Genomic DNA, 23883 nt, shown 5'->3' with positions numbered 1-23883 from the left:
GTGGAATGGGGACTCCAAAGACCAGGAACACTGGTGATAGCACGTGTCCCCGTAAGTGAGGAAGGAAGGCAGCCTCCGTGGAGGCCGCACTGACCCCTCCCTCCCTCCCTCCCTCCCTGCCTCCTCCCCGTGCTGGGAGCCAGGGCCTCCCATGTGCTGGGCGAGCCCTCTACACTGTGCCACGCCCTCCCTGCCCTGCTTCCTTGGAGTGTGCTGGCTGCCTCAGAGCCGTTCGTGTCAGCAACTGGCCATCTGGTTTCTGGTGTTCACACTCCTCCCGTCCCCATCCTCCCCACTCTTCCTCACCTCCCAGGGCGTTCGTGTTGAGTGCAGAGGGAGTCACCTGTGGGGGGCTCAGGCTGGGGGAGGGGTCAAAGGGCACAAGCTTGTCCCCAGTCCCTCTTCCCCATCTGCCAGCTGAGGGGCATCTGCCATCAAACGGGCTGCTGAGTGACCCATGCAGGGTCCCCGGGACTCCTCTGTCACAGCCTCCATGGAGCTGGCCGCACACCTGTAGGTGCACCTGTGTGTGAACTGCAGGGATCGAATGGGTGGAAGGCGAGCCCCAGGTGACACAGACGCTGCTCTGGCAACATGAGTGACAGGGGCTTTCCGTGTCCTCAGCCTCCTGTTGTTTCCCCAGATACTCTGGGGATAGTGGCGGTAGAATCTCTTGGGGACATGCAGATCCCTTCGTCACCTCCAGGCCATGGAGTAAGACTTGCTGAGTGCCATCTGTGTTTTCCAAGCGCGTGGCACCCTCGTGCTGGGACCTGCCCCTGTGGGCCTCTGAGGCTGGATCAGCGGCTCAGGTGTGTGGGGACATGTGGGTCACTGTCCTGGGGGCTTGTCTACCACAGGCCAGTGGTGAGCTGCCTGGGGTTAGTGCCAATGGAGTGAGCCCAGAGCTGGCTGAGGCAGGAGGAGGTCTACCCTGCAGGTCAGGGAGCAGGGAGGTCATGGAGGAAGCCGCCCAGAAGTAGGATTGTGATGGCAGTGAGGGGTGTTGGGCGGGTGGCCTCGAGAACAGAGAGCGAGGGCAGGTGGTCCAGCTCCAGAATTCCTGAGTCCCGGATCCTTCTGTGTGCTGTGCCCTGATATAAAATGGGATTGATGATGGACTTGCAAGGCTGCTGTCCCAAAGTATGTCCCCAGATTAGCACAGGACAGTCCCTGCTGGGTCACCCAGGTGGGCCCAGTGGAGCCACAGGATCTGTAACCAGAAGTAGGTGCAGGTGCAAAGTCAAGGAGCGAGTCAGACACTATGCTGCTGGTTCTGAGGGTAGGGAGGGGTCACAAGCCCAGGATTGTGGGTGGCCTCCGGATTCTGGAAACATGAGGAAGTGGAGTACCCCCTCCCCTCGGAGGAGATGGCCCCACTTACACCGCAGTGTGGCCCATCTTGCGTTTGTGACCTTGGAGTTGATGTTCCAAAAGCCACTCAGTTTGTGGCCCTTTGTTACAGCAGCAGCTGGAAGCCTCACAGCGCCTCAGCCCTTTAATTCAGAGGGTGGCTTTGACAGTGACCAGAGCCCTTGGTGAAGTGAGGTTGAAGGTGCACTTGAACGTCAGGCCAGTGTCCACCAAGCGAGGCAAATGCTGCTGGCTCCAGGTGCTTCTGGGACAGGGGGAGGGTGTGGGACTGGGAGCTTTTTGGATTCCGACGCCATGTTAGAGGCAGACACTTGAACTCCTGTCTTGCTCCTGTTTCTAGTGAGGGTTCCTTTTCAACTTGGGAAGGAGAGAAGCTGCGGTGGAGAGCACAGAGCTGAGGATGGGTGCCTTCACGCTGAGCATGGCATCCCAGCTGGCTCAGGGCTGCCTTGGGGGAGGTGACTTGGAGAAAGTAGAGAAGGCAGCTTGCTTTAGGGACAGCCATTGGGGATGGCGTGTGGAACTGTCCACCACTGCAGTGCTGAAGCCAGAGGGCTGGGTGGGGGGAGAGCTGCTTCCCGGGTCTGCCATGGTGTGTGCATATGCATCTTGTGTGTGTACATGTGAACATATGTGTGCATGTGTGCTCACATGAGTAAGTCAGACAGGCTCAACTGGGCATGGAGGTGGCACCTCCTCCTGGTGGTCTGCAGGCGATGGCCAGGTGCTGAGGCAACGCCCCCTGGGTGCCAGCAGGAAGCGCAGTTCTATCCCCCAGGCTCATGGGGCGTTTGGCACCAGCCTACATGGAGGCTTGGGAGAGGGGTCTGCTGATTCTGATCAGGTGGTCTCTGCAGAGGTCCTGCCCACTTCCTGCCTGGGTCTTGGCCCATCACTGGGTTGGAGTCTTCATCTTTCTCTGTCTGTTCTATGAGTCGCTCCCATCCCCGCTACGAACCTCTTTCTCCTGTTGCCCAGGAGAGGTTTCTGCTGCTGCAAGCAAAGGACTTCAAGGCGATCCTTGGCATTTGGTTGTATAGGTTGTCTAGGTTGTCATCACGTGATTTTACGTCAAACGTAAACAATCTGCACTGTGCTCTCAGTAATTTTAGACTAACACACAGAATGCAGGACACAGCTCCCCTTCCTCCCAAGGCAAGTGTGGCTCCCAGTGCGGCTGAGTTAGCGTCTCTCTCTTTCTAGTTGAGATCCTCCAGGTTTCTCTTCTTCATTCCAAGAGAGTCTCAGGACACTGGTGATCATTTTGAAAGAATAGAACAAGAAGATGGCAAGTGTTTGGGGTGACAGATCTGCTCATGACCCTGACTTGGTGATTTCAAACATGAATTAAAATAATACACTGTCCCTATAAATAGGTACAGTGATTATGTGTCAATTAAAACACGTAACAAAACATTTTATATGAAAAAGCACATGAAGGTGACTCCTGAGTGAGTGGCTGTGGCTTGGACTGGGAATGTCCCTTCATGTGCTCCTGAGTTGGAAGCACTGTCCAGCAAGACCCAGGGCAGCAAGGTCCAGAGCTGGGCCGTCGGGAGTGGCCAGATCACAAGGGCTTGGACCTCCTCAGTGGATTCGTGGCAGGTGGCCCTAGTGGGAGGAAGCAGGTCCCTGGATGTTCCCTGAGGGCTTCCCTCTCCCTGGCGCCCTCCTCTCCCAGCTTCCTGGATGCCGCGAGCTCTCGGTCTTCGAGGCCAGGCCCTTCCACCAGGATGTTCCTGCCTTGGGGCTGGCTGACCACGGACAGAATCCTCTGGAACCACGAGCCAAAACAAACCTCCCCTCCTCCAGTTGTTCCTGTGAGGTGTTTTGGTTGCAAAGATGGAAAGCCTTCTGGCACGAGTGGTGACGTGGGACGTGGGAAGAGAGGAGACCTGGACTTGGGTCTGAGTTCTGCCCTGTCTCTTGGGGACTTGGCTCAGGCCACTTTACCTCTGAGTCTCCATTTCTTGATGACAGAACCATTAAATCAATGGAGATGCAACCAGATGCAGGAGTCCTCACAAGAGTTTCAGAGTCTGAGGAAGACGGGCGGGTCGGCCTCTGCACCCGACGCCAGGGATTGTGTTAAACTCAGCTCAGCCATGTTTTAAAAATGTGTTTTGGGGTTGAACCACTCACTGAAGAGTAGCAGCCCAGTCTAGCTCTGGGAGCGCTGTGGTCATTGTACTTCTAAACCATCTGCTCTCTGCCTTCTCTCTGACTGAAAACGCTCTTGGTCTGAGGCTTCCTTTTCCTGGCTGTTCTGTGAATGGCTGGTGGTGGAGGCAGAGGGGACGCGGACGTGAAGGCAGGGGCTGTGGGTTCGTTTTTGACGACTGAGGATCCACTGAGTTTTTTCAGCAGTGCGATTCCCTCCAGATGTGGTTTCCTGTCTCATTGTCTGAGCCTTTGGACAAACCCAACCTGGACTGGACTTCTCTGCAGTTCCAGCCGCTCTCCTGTTAGCTGACCTGAGAGGGTGATGAGAGAGAATCGCCCCGACTTGTAGCTCAGAGCTGCCTGGGGTGCGGGGCAGGGTGCAGTAGTGTGTGAGGCCAGCTGTGAAGCAGTGACAGGCATTTCCCAGAGTGTAGCCCCTCTGGGCCACCCGCTCCTCCCTGCACCCCCCCACTGCTTTCCATCATGGGGTTCATTTTAATGGACATTCATCTTTAAGGAATTAATTTATCTTAAAAGAAAATGTTATCCCACTCCCTCAGGAGGAAGGCCGACTCCTGATCGTCTGGCTTTATTCTTTTTCCTTGCACATCGCAATAACGTGGAGGGCAGGGGTGTGGGTCAGCAGGAGAGCACTGTCTAGCCTGGGCGGGGCCTAGCTTCCTTCCCCAGCACTGCAAACGTGAATAAATAAAGATTAGCGGGTAGCTACCGCGTAGGCTCATCCTGGTCACTCCTGACCCGGAGGGGGCTGACCCTTCCTCCCTCCCTCCCGTCCCTCACCTTCGTTTCTTCTAAAAGCACACAGTGCGGAGGCTGCTGCTCCATTGAAAGTCTGCTGAGCCCGTGGTTGACTAAGGAGGATCTGCACAGTGTGGCCCTGTCCTCTTCCACAATGGAAAGCCAGTACCACTTGCAAAAAATGCACAAAAGCAGCTGTAATAACAAATGTACACAAAACCCAGGGCCGAGCACATTCGAGCTGCCGGTGGCTCCCAATGCTTCGATTTTGAAGCTCGTAGTTCTCTCTGTCGAAAGGCAGGGTCTGCGAGTGTCAGTGAAGGTTAAAGCCATTAACACAGACTGGCACCTCTGCACCTGGGCCAGTCAGAGGGTTGAAAAAGACAAGTGGCCTCCTGCTCCGTCTCTTTTGCCTGATCTTGAACATTAGATCCTCATCTTACCCCCTGAGAGATCCTCATGGACCCTTAGGGTGCTCTCTCCCAGCTAAAAGATATTTTTTTTTTCGTTTTTAAATTATTTTTTATTTAAAAAAAATTTTAATTGACAGTTAATGATTGGCTATACTGGGGGCTTCTCGGGATATTCAGAGGTGTGTTTACAATGTGGGATGATTAGATCAGGATGATAAACAAATCCATCAACTCGCATATTTTCAAATACTTGAAATTGATTTTTTGTGTGGTGAAAATATGAAAAACCTGCAATTCTGCAGCACGCCATGCGTTATCATTCATTAGGGTTGCCTTTCCGTGCCGTGGTCACCGAGGCTCACCTGCCGTCTAGGTGGACCTAGCTGCTCTTGCCCAGCACCGCCCCACCCCCCTGCCCCGACCCCTCATTCCAACCTCTGCTCCGGTGCGTTCAGCTTTTTAAGATTCCCCATGCAAGTGAGCTCAGGCAGGATGTGTCTCCTGTGCCTGCTTATTTCATTTAAATTAAATAATATTTGGTATTTTAAAAATCGAACGACTTGCCAGCATTTTAGAATGAGATAGGCTGAAAGCTTAATAGTTTTTTGTTTTGTCTTTTAAAACTTCTCCAATTTTTTCCCGACAACATCTGATGGGGTAAACACTGTACCTGGCCTCTCAAGAGTCCGATGCCCAAGTGGAGGGGATGCGCCAAGCCCGGGCGTTGGGGGGACGAGCTGGGCCCAGGACGTGGAGGGGACGCACTGAATTGGCCATTTCATTCACGTCACGCCAAAGCTGGAAGCTGGAGCACCACGGGGACCCAGTGCTGGAGGTGATGGTGCACCTCGGACTTCCTGACCATGGACAGGCCACCTGAGGACAGGTGCTGGTGACGTCTGTGTTGGTCATTTTGTGACTGCCGGGCCATGGTTTCCCAGGCTCTGTTACTGTGACTTTCTTGTACTCTGTAATGGGATAGGCGATGATGAACTGACCTCAACGAGGTGCCCAGGATGCCAGTGTCTCAACACAGGTTCCTGTGCTCACTATTTGGGGGAGATCCACGATTTCTTCATGTCACAAATGGTGGAGTGTCTCCCATTCTTTCCCAGGCTTTGCCTTGCACTGATAGTGGCCTGGGAAGGACGTGGCTCCGATTCTCAGGAAACTCGTCTCTAGCAGGGGAGGGGTGGGGAAGTCACTGGTGTTTTGGTGTTTTGGTGTCCGTGGTTCCTGAGCCCAACAGGTGCTACAGTTCTTGTTGATGTTTAGTGGAGCAAGAGTCCAGAGGGGGCCATGGCGAGGATAGGCGAGGGTAGACGCTGGGCGTTGCTTTGGGCCCTTGGTGGCACATCGTGGTGACGGCTGGAGAGGGATCAAAGCTGTTGACCCTATGACTGGGAGCTCACAGGAGGAAGAGGAAAGGGCTGGGCCCTGCTGTCCCCTTGAGGGCAGCCCTGATGCTGGACTAAGGGCATCAATGCCCCCCAGGAGTCCCTCGCTCCGAGGCTCTACCACTCGGGCCTTTGGGGACAGGCGGATCCACCTGCAGCAGAAGGAGGACCACCTAGGCGTTTGCCATGGTCAAGGCAGCGCTGGGCTTGGGCTGTGTACATGTGCCTGTTCAGTGCCCAGGATGCCACCCATGCTGGCATGCTCATCTTCACCTTGTGGACAGGGACACAGGGGCCAGAGAGACTGGATAACTAGCCTCAGGTTCAGGTCCAACGGGGCAAAGAGAGGCTCTGAACCCGAACGTCAGGGCCTGGGGACCCTGTACTCTTGGCCCTTCTCTAAGCTGCCTTCTCAGGAACTGTCACAGGGAGAGGGTCAGGACCACAGCCTGATGTCCCCTCCAAGAGGGTGCGTGGCCATGTGGCCGGGGCTGGCTCCTCCCGGGTCCTCCTGCCCAGGGTCCTAGCCCAGCCAGGTTCTGCGCCTACCTGGGCTTGTGTGCATGTGGATCGTCTTTGTGGTCACTGTGTCCACGAGGAGCAGGTGAGGCAGTAGTGAGGACTTGGGAGGCCTTCGCGGTGGTGGCCCTGAGCCGCCTTCAGTGCTGTTGCTGGGATCAGAAGGGAGGGCAGGTCAGCGTGGTCCTGGGCCCTGAAGAGGACCTCCACCCCACTCCCTGCCTTTGTGCACAGATTTGCAACGTTGGCTCCAACAGGACTTCCATGAAGGCGCGTCTCTCCTTCGCAGCTGGGGGCCACGGGCGGCAGGTGGGCCGTCGTCCCAGAGCTGGGAGACCTGAGCAGTTTGCCTTGGACAGCAGTTTGCCGGGCCTCCCTTGAGCAGGATAAAGCCCGGCGTGTCGGTCACAGGTGTCCACGGCAGTTGTTGTTTGTTTAATTAGACAAGTGCATACTGAGCGCCAAGTGTCTGCAGGGCATGGTACCAAGTGGCAGGTGTGTGACAACCAGCAAGACGAGGCGGTGCGGGAGGGACAACGCTGATCGAACACTCATGGTGGTTGGAGTGTGGGTGCTGGAAGGAAAGCAGGTGTGCAGGGGCAGCGGCCAGCCTGGTCTTGTGCCTGGGAAGGCTTCCTGGAGGAGGGGCCGTGACCTTGAGAAGAGAAGGATGGGTAGGAAAGGTCCAGACCACCAGGGCCCTGGGTGTGAGGGGAGAGTTTCAGAGGGCCGAGTGGCCTGGCAGGGGCAGGCAGCGGCTGGCGCACTCTGAAGAGAGCTCAGTGGGGACTTTAGCATAAGATGGGCCAGGGGCACCCCGAGCAGGGGGGTGGGGAGTGACAGGGAGAGGGACGACCAATCACAGGCTCCGGCAGAGCTGAGTTCTCAGGGACGAGCCCGAGCAGGCGTGTAGACCAGGCTGCCTCTGTGCCCGCCTCCCTGGGCACTGGCTTTGGGCTCTTCTGCCAGCTGGGGCACAGTGCAGGCCACACAGCTGCAGGAGGCCCCCGTGGGATGTGAGTGTGGCAGGACAGCTTGGGCTCTAGCAGACCACCCTGAGGCTGCGTGATGTGTGGCTGGGGACCCAAGCGCTTCTAGGGTCACGCGTGGGAGGACAGGGGCAGGGAGCATGGGACAGACACATCCTGGGGGGCCGGGCTTGATGTGAGCAGCTCCTCGGGTCTCCAGGTGTCTGGCGTGGGCCACATGGTGGTAGGTGGACCTTTCTTAAGGGCCCAGGAGAAGGGTGTGTTCTGTTTTCGTTTTGGGGGGTTGGTCTTGAGTTTGATTTTCCTTGGAATTAAAATTTGGGGGGGCTTGGGCTAAGTTTGATTTTCCTTGGAACTTCTAAGAGGCAATGTTGGTGTTCCTCTGCCTGTGAATTTGGGACTTAGAAGAAAGTTCTGTGCAGTTCTGGGGACCATCTTAATACAGACGGCAGGGGAGCTGTGAAGGTGTCGTGGTGGCTGTGAGTACCCAGGTGTCCGACAGCTCTTCAAGGACAGGACTGCCCAGGTCACCAGGGCAAGGCCCGAGTGTGACTGAGTGGGAGAAGAAGAGGGGACAACACTTCCACCGTGGCTCATGCACTGCTTTAAAGCACCACAATGAAATGGTTCTTTCTTGGGCATTTGAAAGTTTATGTCACCACACATTCGACAAATAGCAGGTTGGCAGAAATGAGTTTAATTCTATAAAAGGTCAGATTGCTTTGCAGCTATAAGTTGAATTTTCCCATCTTAGCTTTGTTTTTTAATATTTATTCCTGGCATGATGAAGGTGACAGGAGAGACTCTCTGCTGTTTCCATGGATCCCCTTTACTTAATATTTGCTCTCTGTATTCACAGGGATGTTGGAACAGTAAATATCCTCTCACCATCTGCTCTTTTTACCTTGAATTACAGGGGATAAATTTGTGTGTGTGTCTTCTCTGGACATCAGGAGGATTTTGTCTGTTCCTCTGAGTGGTGGAAATGTCAGAGCCTAACTGTTTTTGCCAGTGAACTTTCATTTGCAAATAGAAGAAACCCAACCCAATGTGGGCTTAAGGGAATTTCCTGGCACATATAACTGAGAAGCTCAAGGATAACCTCAGGTCTGGCTGGATCCAGGTGCTCAGAGATATGGCCAGAAAGTGATCTCTGCCCATCTGTTGCCTCTACGTTCCTCTTTGGCTTCAGTCTCAGGCAAGTGCTGGACACTTGGAGCACTTAGTGCTTTATAGAAGGACAGCTGGGCTCAACAATCCCTGACAAGTCCTGGTCACCTGTCTCTGTGTGAGTCAATCAACAGTGGCCAGGAGATGGGAAATCTGATTGGCTTGGGTGGTTGCACAGGTCCTTCTTAGACCAGTCCCTCTCCAGAAAGATGCTGTGCGTTGGCCACACATGTCAACCCCAGAAGCTGGAGTAGAGCCGGATCAGCCTGAGCTGTTGGAATGCACAGGGTGCCCCCACCGGGAAGCCCAGGTGCCGAGTTGCTGGGTGTGGGCAGGTGGCAGTGGTCTCCTGGGCCCTCTGAATGGAAAGGCGCAGAGCGGGAGCTGTACATGGCTCATGACAGTGTCTCTCCAGATCTGTGTCCCTGAGGCACAGTGGCACTGAAGGTGACTCTGGGGTGTGGCAGGTGGGTGGGGCTGGCTTCTGAGGGGGCATCACCTGGACCTTGTCACCTCTCACCATGAGCCTGTGTGGTGCAGGTTGCCTGTAGAGTCTGCGCTAAGCTCTTTGCACACATGATCCTGGTCCTTGCAGTGAACGAGAGGCAGTGCTGCCAACACCCCCATTTTACAGAGGAGGTGACTTCCACAGCTTCAGGCTGGAGACCCGACCTCTAGCCAGGCGTGTGGTCCAAACTTCACTGAGCTCTCTGGTGCCTCTGGGGATGGCCATTTCCCCAGGGCACAGTGGGCAATCATCTCCTGGTGCGTAGCAGGGACTTGGTCAACAGACCTTAGCTTAGACCACGTGTTCTGCTCCCGAGTTGTCCCTGAGCTGCACACATCACATTTGACTTTATCAGATGGAGGGTGGAGCTGAGCAGTGAGGCCAGAGCGGGCAGCCCTCCTGGGAGCCGGGTGGGTCTGCGGGGCTCCTCGCCTGCCCGCTGCCTGCTCCTGCGCTTCCCAGGAGCTGTGCACCCTGCTCTCCAGCTCATACCTCGGCAGATGCGTTTTCCGGGCACCTGTGATCTGCTGCTCCTTCCGGTCCCTCTCCAACTCAGAGGCCAAAAATTCACATCCTCAAGGTTGTCCGCCCCCTGGCAGGCGCTTGCGGGTGGAGACCCACTGTGCCAGGAGCTCCGGCAGGGTGCAGGGGGCTCCCTGCCTGCTCCCGGGCTGTTCCTCTGCCTGGCCATCTTTCAAGTGTAAGTCCCGTTGGGAGAGGCACTCCTGCCAGGGCCCGCCTCGCCAGCCTCCGGGTGCCTCATGGTGTGCAGGGGGCTCTGCTGACTGGTCATGCAGAGCAGATGGCCAGAGGAGAGCATCTTAACTGGAGCAGAGGCGCCGCTCCCAAGGCTGGGCTCAGCTCGGGGGCTATGAGGTGATCTCGCCTTCCTCCCATGCTCCCTGGACAGGGCTGCCTGGGGACCCTTGCGAGGGCCGCCTGCAGCCCATGGCAGTGTGTCCCCTGGACCTGCCCAGGCTCAGCTCTGGAGGGTGGGCTTGGATCCCTGAAGCAGCCCAGGCTCTGGGGATCCTGTGTGCTTCCGAGTCTGAGGACCCCTGGTTCACGGGGTCCCAGGACGTCACTCCCTCCCTCCCTGCAAGGTTGTGACGTCTCACTGCGCATCTTCAGCTTTGAGGTCTCATGTGCAAGGAGCATCTGGGGACAAGTGGCGCTCAGATGGAGACCCTACCTTCTGCCAGTTTTTAGTGAGCTCCTCCAGTTCCCCAGGTGCGGCTCTCGGCAGCATGAAAACACATGGGGGGACAAACACACCCATACACAGACACACACACACACACACACACACACAGGCAGGCACACACACAGACAGACACAGGCACACACACAGACAGACACAGGCACACACACACACACAGGCACGCACACAGGCACACACACAGATACACAGTGACACACACACAGACACATAGATAGGCACACACAGACACACAGGCACACACAGGCACGCACACAGGCACACACACAGACACACACACAGACACATAGACTGGCACACACACACACAGACACATACACACAGAGTCTGCTCCCTGGTGCTGACGCCCAGTGCAGGAAACAGTGGAGCCCAGTGTGTGGGCGCTGGGGCGTGAAGTGCTAGGGAGACAGTAAAGCCAGGGCCTGGGGTAGAAAGGACGGAGGGCAGGAGACGGGAGGCCTGGAGGCTCACTGGAGGTGGTGGTCACTGGTGCCTGGCCCTGGTGTGTGAGGGCAGCCCCTGGAGTTCCCGAGGCTAAAGGAGAGAGGCCGAGGCCCAGGATTCCCCAGGGGAATCATGGGGGGCTTCCTGGCAGAGCATCGTCCTTGGGGCAGCAAGCCTAGGGGGTCCCTGAATCTGGGTCAGAAGGTGGGCTGTGAACATGTTGCCAGGCAGGAGTCCCCAGGGGTACTGGGTCCAGGTTCTTAGAGTCCCAGACAAAGGACGGAGTGAGATGCGGGGTTGGCGGGTGAAACTCGGGCTGATGAAAGGCAAGTCCACACTGCGGCCCAGAGAGGCCGAGCCACGGCTCAAGGCCCAGGTACACAGTGAGCCCCTCCATGCTGGGCTGTGCGGCCCCCTCCTCCTCCGGCAGATCTGGGTCATGGGCACCTGGTGGACACCTGAGCTTGATGAGACTTCCCTAGTACCATGGGTTTCTTTGCCCCCAGAGAAGGCCCAGAGGGGCACAGACCACAGGGCCAGCTGCAGGTCAGTGCCTTGGGCCATTCACGCCCAAGATGGGGACGTCCCCTGCAGGGTCTGACTTCAGGGTGGGGGTCTGACTTCCCCCCTTCACCACAGATGGCCTGTTCCCCTCAGAGGGAGACGTTAGCTGGGGCAGGGGGCCTGGCCCTGCCTGTCCCGTTTCTCCTACCTCACACACAGGACTGGGGCACAGGAGACCTCTTCCTGGCTGGAACCCCTTGGGTCACCTCCGGCCAATGTCAGCCAGTCAGACTCAGCCTGAGCCGGGCGGGCAGCAGGACTCCACACAGCACCCAGTGGTTTTGACTGCATTTAGGGTGCTGGGAAATGACCCAGGACAGTACCCCTAGGGGACTCGGGACAACCGTGGTGTTATGACTCCACATGTCCTGAGGCTGACCCACGAGGTCATACCTGCCCAGACCTAAAGGAGACCAGGGAGTGAGCCCACAGGCACCCATGGGAGAAGAATGCAGGCAGAGGAACAGCGTGTGCAGAGGCCCAGAGGCAGGAAGGGTGGTGCTATTTGGGGAAGGAAGGGAGAGACCTTTTCTCCTCTGAGAGAGAACATCAGCATTTTTCACGCATAAAATGTGCATTTCCATGAGCATCGCCATTCGAAGAGATGAGGGTATTATGGGGAGTTTTCCTTTACCGTGAGAATATTTTGCCAGCTAAAATGGGAACCAAGATTTCACAGGTACTAGGAAATATTTAAAAATGAGAAAAAATTTGATTGGGATTTTTTCTTCCTTGAGAAATGAAATTTAGATTATGATAATAAGTTTACTTGATCTCATGTTAAAGAAAACTCAGGTTCAGTAATTCCCACTTTCTAATATGCAGAACAGAGAATGTAGAGCGTGCTGATAATCCATGACTTGTCTTCAATTTTATATCGTTGCATAATGTTGCATTTCTCACTTCACATTTGACATTGCCAATAGGAGCATAAGGGTCAATTCAGCAGGAATATTCCAGGGCTTGCCCAGGCCCCGGAGCTCCACCGCGCCTGGCAGTGAAGCACCATGTCCTGGTCTTCTCCTCTTCACTTAACTGTCAATGACTGTCCCTTGACGGTGACTGTGGACCCTTGCTGCACTCTCCTTGCCAAGCACTCTGCTGGCATGTGCCCATCCTCCAGGATCACAAGAGTGGCAGTTTCCCTTTGCGATAGAGACGCACTCATGTGCGTTGTTTTCAGCTGCCTGTTGGCCCAGCCTGGGCAACCAAGATGGCAGAGATGTCAGAGTGGGGGGTGGGATAGATGCTGCTGTCGTCCAAGGGCCATGGCTAAGTGAGGACATGCCTCTTCCTCCCTCCCTCATTCCCTCCATCCTTCCTCCTTCCTTCCTTCCTTTGTTTTTTTAAAAAAAAGACTTGAAAATGGTGGTAAAGGATTTTTTTTTATTACAATGGAAGCCATGAGTTCCTTTCTTTGTGTGCACCCAACTTGGGAGTCTGTATTTCTGGCTTCAACAATGCCAGGACACACGTAGCAGAGGGCACTGATGGAGGATGGGGTTGTTAGCGGGGAATTTTCTATGAGAGCGTTGTGGCTACTCCTAGTATTGTGTTCATTCCAACGAGATCAAAATGCATGGGGTTTGATTTCAGCCCACGGTCCCCCTCTCCCTTCCCTCTGCCTCCCCCACTCTCCTTTCTCCACTTGTAGATCTTCCTCATCTACTTATTCATATTGATTGGCTCTGTCTACTCGCACATAGGGTGAGATTCCCTGTGGTGAACTTACATGTGCCCACAGCATGGTTCTCAAACTCCCGCCCTTGCCCATCCCCCCTCCCTCTCATCTCTTTCTGCTCCACTGAACTCCCTGGAGCCTCCCTCCCTGTTCCCTTCATTTCACTCTAGTTTCCACACGTGAGAGAAAACATTGGACCTTTGATTCACTGAGACTAGGCTGACTTCACTTGGCACGATCTTCTCCAACTCCATCCATTTACCTGCAAATGCCGTGATTTTATTCTCTTTTATTGCTGAGTAATATTCCATTGTGTATAAATGCCACATTTTCTTTATCCATTCATCTACTGAAGGGCATCTAGGTTGGCTCCACAGTTTAGCTACTGTGAATTGTGCTGCTATGAATACTGACGTGACTGTGTCCCTGTAGTATGCTGTTTTTAAGTCTTTTGGGTATAAACCAAGGAGAGGGATAGCTGGGTCAAATGGTGGTTCCATTCCCAGTTTTCTAAGGGATCTCCATACTGCTTTCCATATTGGCTGCATCAGTTTGCAGTCGAACCAGCAATGTACGAGTGTGCCTTTTCCCCACATCCTCGCCAACACCTTTTGTTGTTTGTATTCATAATGGCTGCCATTCTGACTGGAGTGAGATGATATTAGAGTAGTTTTGATTTGCATTTCTCTAATTACTAGAGATGGTGAGCATTTTTTCATATATTTGTTGATTGACTGTATATCCTCTTCTGAGAAGTGTCTGTTCAGCTCCTTGACCCACTTATTGATTGGGTTATTTGTTTTGTTGGTGTTAAGGTTCTTTATATACCCTAGAGACTAGAGCTCTGTCTGATGTGTGTGTGGTAAAGATTTGCTCCCATTCTGTGGGCTCTCTCTTCACCTCACTGATGGTTTCTTTTGCTAAGAAGAAGCTTTTCAGTTTGAATCCAAAACATTTATGGATTCTCAATTTTATCTCTTGTCCTCTGGGAGTCTTAGTAAGGAAGCTGGGGCCTAATGTAACATGATGGATTTTTGTGTTTTTGATAATTGCCGTTCACACTGGAGGGAGGTGACATCCTGGCACCGTCTTGGTTTGCGTTGCCCTGATGGCCAGGGATGGTGAACATTTTGTCATGTATTTGTTGCCATCTGTGTTTCTTCTTTGGGGAAGTGTCTGTTGAGTTCTTCTGCCCACTTATTGATGGGGAGATGTGTTTTCTGGTGGTAAGCTTTCTGAGTCCTTTCCACGTTCTGGATGTGAATCCCCCTCATAGGAGCAGCTGGCCAGGGTCTTCTCCATCCCCGAGGGGCTCTCTTCACTCTCAATCACGTCATTTGTTGTGCAGAAGCTTTTAAGTTTGTTGCCATCCACTTATTTATTCTTGTTTTATTTCCTGGGATGTAGGGTTGTGTTGAGAAAGCTGGTGCTGCACCTGTGTGATGGAGCGTTGGCTCTCTGTTTTCTTCCAGAAGTTGCAAGGTTTCTGTTCTAATTCCCAAGGTTTTGGTCCATGTGGACTTGACTTTTGTGCAGGGTGAGGACAAGGGTCTAGTTTTAGTCTTCTACTTATGCACATCCAGTTTGCCCAGCACCATTTGTTAGAAAGACTTTCCTTTCTCCAACATATATTTTTGGAAGCTTTGTCAAATATCAATGGCTGTAAGTATGTGGGTGTGTCTCTGTGTCTTCTGGTCTATTCTGTTGGTCTTCACGCCTGTTTTCATGCAGCACCATGCTGCTTCTGTTACTACGGCTCTGTGGTGTGGTTTAGACCATCTACATCACTGTGAACCCTCCTGAATCGCTCTTCTTGCTTGGTATCAGACTATTCTGTGTCTCTTATTCTTCCAAATTAATTTTAGGGCTGTCTGTTTAAGTTCTGTGAAAAGACATAAAATTGGCATTCTGGTGGGGATTGCCTTGAATCTGTATACCGCTGTCCTGGTAGTATGCCCATCTTGACACTTTTAATTCTGCCACTACAAGGACATGGCAGGTCTTTGCCATCTTCTAAGGTCTTCTTCAGTTTCTTTCTTCGGTGTTGTATGATTTTAATTGTAGAGATCTTTCACCTTCTTGGTTAGATAGTTCCCAAGTATTTTATTTTATTTTTTGGAGGTTATCGTGAATGGGGTGGTTTTCCTGGTTTCTTTCTTGGCTGAATCAGTGTTGGAGTCTAGGAAAGCTACTGATTTATGGGTGTTGATCTTGTATCCTGATACTTTGCTGAATTCATTATATTGAACAGAAGTGATGAAAGTGGACATCGTCATCTTGCTCATGATTTTAGAGGAAATGCTTTCAGGGCCTGTAAAACTGCACTCAAGTTTGGGGAGTTGGTCACAGAAAGAAGTGAACCCCGTGGCTGTCAAAGGCCCAGGCTGCAGCTGCCCTTGAGCCCCCTGGCCCCGTGGCGTCCCATCCTGAGTGATGGCATCTGGACCTTCGAGCCCCTGCCTGCTGTTCCTCTCCCCTGGGAGTTCCCTTCCCCTCTGGTCCTTCTGGGCAGTGTCCCCACCCCATGCCCTGTCCTTGGGACTGTCTTGTGCTCTGGAGGATGTCCCCAGCATACAAACCTGTTGCAGTGTGGCTCAGGGAAGCTCCTGTGGGCTACTGACACCTTCTGGTCACATGGTTTCCCTGGATCAGTCCTCAGATCCCTCCTACTCATTACAATCAATCTCTCCTACATAGTTCTAGATATTGTAGTTTTAAAATAATATACGCTAAGAATATAACCAAGCCTAAAGATATATATATCTCTCTAAACAAAGTTGGTGAATATTTAAGACATGCATTTTTCTGGGCTTAAATTGCTCCAAACAAATATAACCTAAAGTGAGGGAAGATTTGGACTGAGGACTGTGGTTAGGGACAGTTGTATAACTTGTGTTCAAGAGAGAGGCAAAAATCTCAATAGTTAGCATCAGGCTCGTATCTTATACGTGGCACTCAGTTCTGTTATAACTTGAATCTTCTCTCCGGAGCTGCTCTTTGCTAACTGTGGATGATTAAGATGGGATCAACTTCACCCTTAGTGCAGGAATGGTCATTGCATACTCAATCTAGTTCAGCCCATGAAATTTTGGTTTTAGAATTTTGGTTGTGGGGAGAAAGTCATGCTTTTTTTTCTTTGTGGATGTGGGTAGAAGATCTGGAGCTGTGGCAGCCACACTGTGACCATGAGAAGAAGCCACATGTATGAATTGAATAGGATCAGCTGCCAGCAGGAAACGGGGGCATCAATTAACCCTCAGTGGTGAGCTGCACTGAAAATGGCTGTGTGTGTGTGTGTGTGTGTGTGTGTATACAATTGCAACCACCTTTGGGTCCAAAGGGTTCAGAGTTTGATATTCTCTAGAATAGAAGTTCTTTAAGAAAGCAGCAGATTTGGGGCTGGGGCTGGGGCTCAGTGGCAGAGCGCTTGCCTACCCTGTGTAAGGCCTTGAGTTTGATCCTCAGCACCACATAAAAATACATAAATAAAATAAAGGTGTTGCGTCCAACTACAGCTAAAAACTAAATATTAAAACAAAAACAAAAGAAGCAGATTTGCCATGGCACAGGGAGGCATTTGCCCTGCTTTGGGGCGTGAGAGGAATTTTCTGCCAAGAAACAGGAGTGGGACCAGGAAATCATAATCTGGTGAAGTGGTCAGGTGCTGACGGGGTCCTAGAGCGGTTCCCAGGGACCTCCCCGGATGGGACTCAGTGCCGAGTTTGTCCTCTCTGGGGAGTAGCTGGTGGTTCGTGTTGGAAAGCAACAGTAATTAACAAGGATCAGTTTCTGATGCTCTGTGCGCGCCGCGTGTGTGGCTCATGTAACGTCCACCATGGCGCGGAGGGTGAGTGTCACCACCCACTGTTCACGTACATGGACGCTGAGTCCCAGCAGCTCAGGGACACTGCTCAGGTCTCCCTGGGAGCCGGCTGAACCTCAGCCTGCTCCCAGTGCCTCTTGTTCCTCTCTGGCCCCACAGCCCCCTTCATCCTGGGTGGTCCTGCTGTCCTGGGGCAGGCGGACAGCGTGCTCAGGGCTCCTTAACCTGCGCAGCAAACTCAGTACCATTTATTCCTCCTCACCTGCCGGGTTGTTGTACTTACAGGTGGCTGTCGTCCCCCAGGTATTCCTGACCCCTCCTCTGTGCATCATATGTATGATAACATGCGGGCTGGATCTGCCCCACACTTGCCCTACATCTGCCCTCTACCTGTTCTACACCTGCCCCACACCTGTCCTCTACCTGCCCCACCCTTGTCCTCTACCTGCCCCACACCTGCCCTCTACTTTCCCCACACCTGCCCTCTACCTTCCCCACACCTGTCCTCTACCTGCCCCACCCTTGTCCTCTACCTGCCCCACACCTGCCCTCTACCTGCCCCACACCTGCCCTCTACCTGCCCCACACCTGCCCTCTACCTTCCCCACACCTGTCCTCTACCTGCCCCACCCTTGTCCTCTACCTGCCCCACACCTGCCCTCTACCTGCCCCACACCTGCCCTCTACCTTCCCCACACCTGCCCTCTACCTGCCCCACCCTTGTCCTCTACCTGCCCCACACCTGCCCTCTACCTGCCCCACACCTGCCCTCTACCTTCCCCACACCTGCCCTCTACCTGCCCCACACCTGCCCTCTACCTGCCCCACACCTGCCCTCTACCTTCCCCACACCTGCCCTCTACCTGCCCCACACCTGCCCTCTACCTGCCCCACACCTGCCCTCTACCTTCCCCACACCTGCCCTCTACCTGCCCCACACCTGCCCTCTACCTGCCCCACACCTGCCCTCTACCTGCCCCACACCTGCCCTCTACCTGCCCCACACCTGCCCTCTACCTGCCCCACACCTGCCCTCTTCCTCACATCATCCCACTCCACCCTTGTAGACCTCATGACACAGCCCTGCACAAGTGTCCCTGGGCTCCACACGACCCTGAAGGGGGTGGCTCAGAGTAGTGGGGACTGTGCTCTTGGCCTGGGCTCCCGCCTCTGCCCTGTCTTCTCGCGTCTCTGGGTCTTGTTCTCTTTTGTGAAGACACTTCTCCCAGGATTCAGCGTCAACTCTAGAAGGGGGGGCCTCATCTTGAGATCCTTGAGGAGCGACGGGTGGAGGACCCACCTCTGATAAAGCCACGTCTGGATGCTGGTGGACGTGGGCTTGGGAGCCCCGCAGACCCCGTGCATGGGCCTCTCAGCACTTTCCATACAGCCTGAGCTGCTGGTGGACCTGGGCCTGGCCCCTAGGTGGCCAGCCATGCTCGGCCTCCCAGGGCCCGTGTCTGGGCTCTGGCCTGCTCTGCAGTGGATGACCTCTGATCTGGTGATTGGCTCCCCAGGATTCTCATCTGGGAGCCGATAATGAGGTCTGGGCGCCGTGCTGGACGGGGCTAGTGTGGAGTGGGCCAGGCCTGAGGCGGTCTGTGCAGAGCCGCTGCAGCCCACGGTCCCCATGTGTCTCGGTCCTGCAGCTGCACAGACCCCTAGAGCCCAGGTGGGGCCTGGGTGAGTCGTGGTGCCTTTGCCTTTGGATTCTGAGTGCTTTCCCCGGGGGCCATGGGGCTAGGAGCTGGTGGACACCCTGACCTCCCTCTCCTGCCTGTCGGTTGCCAGTTCAGATGCTGGCACCTGCTCCCAGATATGAGCCATCTCTACCTCCGAGGGCTGGAGGGGACGGTTTCCCTCCTTGGCCACCCACATAAGGGCCTGTCCAGTGACACCTCAGCAGGGCTCCTCACGTGGAACATACCTGCCACCGGGCAGGACGAGGGTCCCACTGGTCTCTGAAGCAGGGCCCAGAGGCATCTTGGCATTGGTTACGAAGTCATTTTCCTACTGTTAAACGGGTCCTGGGAAAGTGTGGCCATGGTCTTTTCCTGTGGCCCCCACCATCCTCAGAAGGCCACCCTGAGCCGTGGCCTCCTCATTCTTGGGCTTTGTGCACCGCTCCTGATCTCAGGCAGTTCTGAAGTGTCAGGGGACCAGGCGAACAGCGAGTGGGAGAAGGTGCTTTGCAGCCTTGGAGGCTGTCCGAGTCCGGGTCATAGGCTTCCCCGCGGCCCTTCCCATGCACACAGGGACCACTGGACTCACCCACCAGGAAGCTTGGAGCGCTCAAGACTACCATGGCTCTGATGCCCATGGCTCTTTGGTTTCAGTAGTTAGAGGACCCCTGGAGGTCAGCACAGCGGGGACGCCCAGTTGGCACATGGCATCATGGTGGGAGGGCAGGAGCCCACCCCAGCACAGCCCTGGGGCCCCCTGGGCCTTTGCCCGGCTTCCCCAAGTTCAGGAGTTTCACTCAGGTGCGCGGCTGGGGGCATCAGTGTGGTTGTGCTAGTTTCCAAAACACTAAAAATGCTGACCTCTGTGGGTTGATGGCCACTGTTCCGTCTGCCACCCCTCCACCCTGGGGACACCAGGACCTTTATGGGATGACTGAGCAGAGCGTCAATGCTGAGCCTCAGGCCCCACAGTGAGTTCAGAGATGGTGACTGGGACCCATGCCTTGTCCTCAGGTCAGAACAGAAGAGAGGAATGTGGCTAAGAGGGGAAGGAGGCTCAGCAGCCGGCACACGTTGTGTCCACGCCCCTGAGATGGAGGGGAGGTGGGCAGCTGGGCTCAGCCAGGGAGCTGGACAGCCAGAGGCTGGGGCCACTTTCCATACAGACTGAGCTGCTGGTGGACCTGGGCCTGGCCCCTGGGTGGCCAGCCATGCTCGGCACCCGTGGGCTGAGTGATACATGGTGCATTGTGAGAAAAGAGCCGGTGGGGCAGAGCGGAAGGCAGGGGGCAGGTGTGGAGCTAGGGGACCCTGCGTCTAGTCCTGGTCCTGGACGGACCAGCTCTGTGACCTGCCGCTGGTCACTCTGCTGGGGGTGGGAGGGCCGGTTCATCCCTGTGGACACTGGGGACGACATTACAATCCTGACGCTATGGAAGGGCTCTGGGGGCTCCTGTGTGCATGGGCGAGAGCCCCGCAAGCTGTGGGAGTAGCAAGTGTACACTGGCCTCTGCAGACAGGGCTCTGGGACACTCTCTTCACCTGAAGGCTGAGAGCAGGGTCAGAGCAGGACGCCTCTGCTCATGGTTCGCATGAATTAGTTCCTGGAACGTCCTGACAGCAAGAAAGCAGGCTCTGGAAACGCAGCAGGATCCAGCGGAGGGACGGCGGGGTCAGGGCAGGCCTCGTGGGGTCTCCAGAGGGTGCTACCTGTCCTGGCCAAGGCTTCTCAGGAAATGCCAGGAGCAAGAGCTGGCAGGCAAGCAGCTGGGAGTCTGGGGACAGACCTGCAGGAAGGAGATGGGAGCAGCACGAGGGTGGGCAGTGGGTGGGTGGGCAGTGGGAGGGAGGACAGCAGGGTGGGCAGCGGGAGGGGGGACGGCAGGAGGGGGGCAGCTGGAGGGGGGCGGCAGGAGGGAGGGCAGCCACATTTTCTTTTGTGTTAGTGAGAGAGGCAGCCTGAGTCCCCAGGCCCACTGCCAGGGCTCCCGGGGCAGGCAGCAGCAAGGACTTCGTGCCACCCCATGTCCCATCGCTCAATGCCTCAAATCCTGCCACCAGAGGGTTCCTTGCTTGGGCCTCACAGGGGTTATGATTTTGATAAATCCTTTTAAAAATATTTAAAAGTTTCAGCCACAGGGAATCATGATGCGTCATTTACCTGCCTCCCACCCCACACTTTTTTCTTTTTTAAAAATTGAGATAGAATTCATATAACATAAAATTAACAATATCAAATCCAACAATTCAGAGGCCCTTAGCACATCACCCCCAAAAGAAATTTGGTACCCACTAGCTACGCAGTCCCTCCCCACTCCCCCGCTGTTCCCAGCCCCGGAAACCACCGATATGCATTCTGTCTCTACGATTCACCTTCTGGATGCTCTGATATGAGTGAAACCATCCAATGTGCTCATGTTCCCACACTCGGGATAGTGTTTTCGAGGTGCACCATTGTAGCACGCCTCTTCCTCCATCCCTTTTTATGGCTCAGTAATACTCCAAGGTCACGAATAGACCATGTTTAGGTTCCCACTCAACAGTCATTGACATTGGAGTTCTTGCCACCCGCGCACATTATAAACAGCACCGGCCAGGCACAGTGGCGCACACCTGTAATCCCAGTGGCTCAGGAGGAGAAGGAGGAGGATGGCAAGTTCAAAGCCAGCCTAAGCAACTCAGCAACCCCTGTCTCTAAATAAAATTTTAAAAGGGCTGGGGATATGGCTCAGGGGTTAAGTGCCCCTGGGTTCAATCATTGGTACTAAAACACAACAAAATGAAACAAAAAACCCAAACAAGAAAATCCCCCGTGCTGTTGTGCACATGTCTGAGTATTTTTCTGAGTTCCTGTTTTTCATTCTTTGGAGCATCAGCCTAGGAGTTGGATTTCTGGGGCCTGCAGCCATTTTTTAAAAAGTTGTTGTTAGACATATTAGGGGCTCTCTTGCCAGGTGTCTGTAAGTACGCAAACACCATTTGGTCAACTCCTTCCCCAGCACCTGCCCTTGCCCTCCCCACCCCCCTGTCCCCTCCTCTTCCTGTGTCTCATCTATTTTCATGAGACCCTCCTAGATTTTTTCTCCTTTTTGCTTTCTAGTTTCCACACGAGGGAAAGCATATGTGGGTCCCAGAGTGATTCTAGGTTAACCTTTCGAGAAATTGGCAAACCATTTCCAGAGCAGCTGCGCCCTTTACATCCCCACCAGCAGCGCGTGAAGACCCGATTTTTCCATGTCCCTGCCGACTCTTTTCTGTCGTATTGTAGCCAGTGAGTGAGCATGGAGTGGTGCCTCACAGTGGTCTTGATTTGCATTTCCCAGTGACTAATGAGGCTGAGCACCATCTCATGCACATGTTGGCCATCTGTATATCTTCTTTGGAGAACTGTCTAGTCAAGACCTTTTCCTATATTGTAATTGTGTGATTTGTCTTTTTGTTGTTGATTTGTAAGAGCTCTTTGCATATTCTGGATAGTAGACCTTATCAGACAGATGATCTGTAGGTAATTTCTCCCATCCTTGTCTGTTGTCTTTTCACTTTTGCTCATCTTACTGTAACCAGCAGCACCTTAGACGGTGTGTGGTCTGATGATTAATCTTGAGGGATCTTGGCTCCCCAGGTCCCAGCATTCCCCTGACTCCTGCACGTGGGCTGTCTCTGCCTTTGGCATTCCTTTTGTGTGATCATGGGAAAGCCTGAGAGAGCCTCGCTGGACATTTTCCTGGGGTCTCAGGTCTCTGGGAAGCAGGGGTCAGCCACATGGCCAGGCACCGCTGGCCTCCATGCCCAGTTGGTGTGCCTGCATCCTGACGGCTCTCCAGACCTGTCCATGCATCTGGGCAGCTCGCAGAGCTGCTCCTGGAGTCCCCACTGCTACATAGGAGCAGGTCCCATCAGCAGTGCCATAAGGGTCAGTCAGGGGCAGGGACGTGGGAAAGACAGCCCAGGCTGTGGACTCTCCCCTTCCCTCAGCCCCTGGGCCTGGGTTCTTGCTGGGGGACTGAGCACACACCTGGGGTGCCAGGCAGGACCTGCCCATCCTCCTGTTGAGCATGGAGTTTGCTCAGTGCCCGAGAGTCCAGCGCTGGCCATTTTCCATCATGGTGTGCTCAGTGCAGTGTCCTCCTGGGTCCCTGACTGGATAGCCCCTGGCCTTCCCCAGCCCACGGCAACTCCTCCCCACTTACAGGTGAGGGGCAGAGTCCATCCACCTCCCCCATGTGCCTGTCACACCCCGTCAATCCTGGTGGCAGGAAGGCACTTATAAAAATAACAGGACACTTCGTTTTCCAAGGAGAGCCACTCACAGTGCTCCTCCTGTCTCCTGGGCAGAGGATAGTACTGCCCACACTGTCCTGCGATGGGCCTGGTCGTGGTGGCCCGCGGAGTCAGCAGGATGGTTTCTCATACGTGTCGTGTCGTTTCCCACCTCACAGAATTAAGGCGGCAGCTGGTGTGAAGATCACGGCCGTGAGAATCAGCAACGAGGACCAGTGGGCGGTGCAGGAGGAGGTGGACCACAGCAGCACCCAGACGACGGCCACCCTGGCCTGCGTGGGCCACCCGGACACCCAGGGCAGGTGAGTGCGAGAGGCCTGAGGCCCAGCGCCACGGGGGGTGGGGGCTGGGGACCGTGGGGAACCCAGGGAGGGACGTGGCATTCAGACAGATGCGGCTCCTCCAGTCCAGCAGCCGGCTTCTGATGGGCGCTCCGGCCAAGCTTGGTCCTCTTGCTTTTCATGCTCAAAAGCCTAATGAGGTGGACGGTCCCCAGAGCCACCAAGTTCAAATTGTCACAGTGCGGAGTGTGGTGTTAGTTTGAGGTCACCATTGTTGTTATCTGTGATCAGGGGTCAGAGATGTTGTGGGAAAGCAGCACTGGTGTCAGGGCTAGAGGAAAGAGGGCATCTATGAGCAGCCTGAGTCGGCTCCAGCGTCATTTTGAGAGTCATTTTGCTGATGACACACCGTGCACTGGTGCATGGCTTTGGTCTTAAGCTGGTCACTGGCGCTGCCAGCCAGCAGCCTCTCTTCTCCAGCTGGGGCGCCAGCCTCAGGTAGGTGGGCTGCACTCACCTGGGCAGCAGAGAGGTCCTTGCTGATGGTTTTGCATCGGACCCCCTGGTGGGTGGCAGGACCCCTTCCCTGCTGTCACGGCCCCTGCCCCCTCCCGTG

General features: G+C 54.6%; 1 protein-coding gene across 1 annotated transcript in view; it reads left to right on the top strand.

Moving 5' to 3' along the window:
• Nucleotides 1-23883, top strand: part of LOC113192755 (transmembrane protein 132B) — a 212480-nt gene that overhangs the window by 23639 nt on the left and 164958 nt on the right. Inside the window, exon 3 of the mRNA XM_077796456.1 lies at nt 23145-23288. Within this exon, the coding sequence (XP_077652582.1) occupies nt 23145-23288 (144 nt within the window). The remainder of the gene's footprint in view (nt 1-23144; nt 23289-23883) is intronic.

Source organism: Urocitellus parryii, chromosome 3 (assembly GCF_045843805.1).
Source record: "Urocitellus parryii isolate mUroPar1 chromosome 3, mUroPar1.hap1, whole genome shotgun sequence".
Taxonomy (NCBI): Eukaryota; Metazoa; Chordata; class Mammalia; order Rodentia; family Sciuridae; genus Urocitellus; species Urocitellus parryii.
This window is presented reverse-complemented; position numbering and strand designations above follow the sequence as displayed.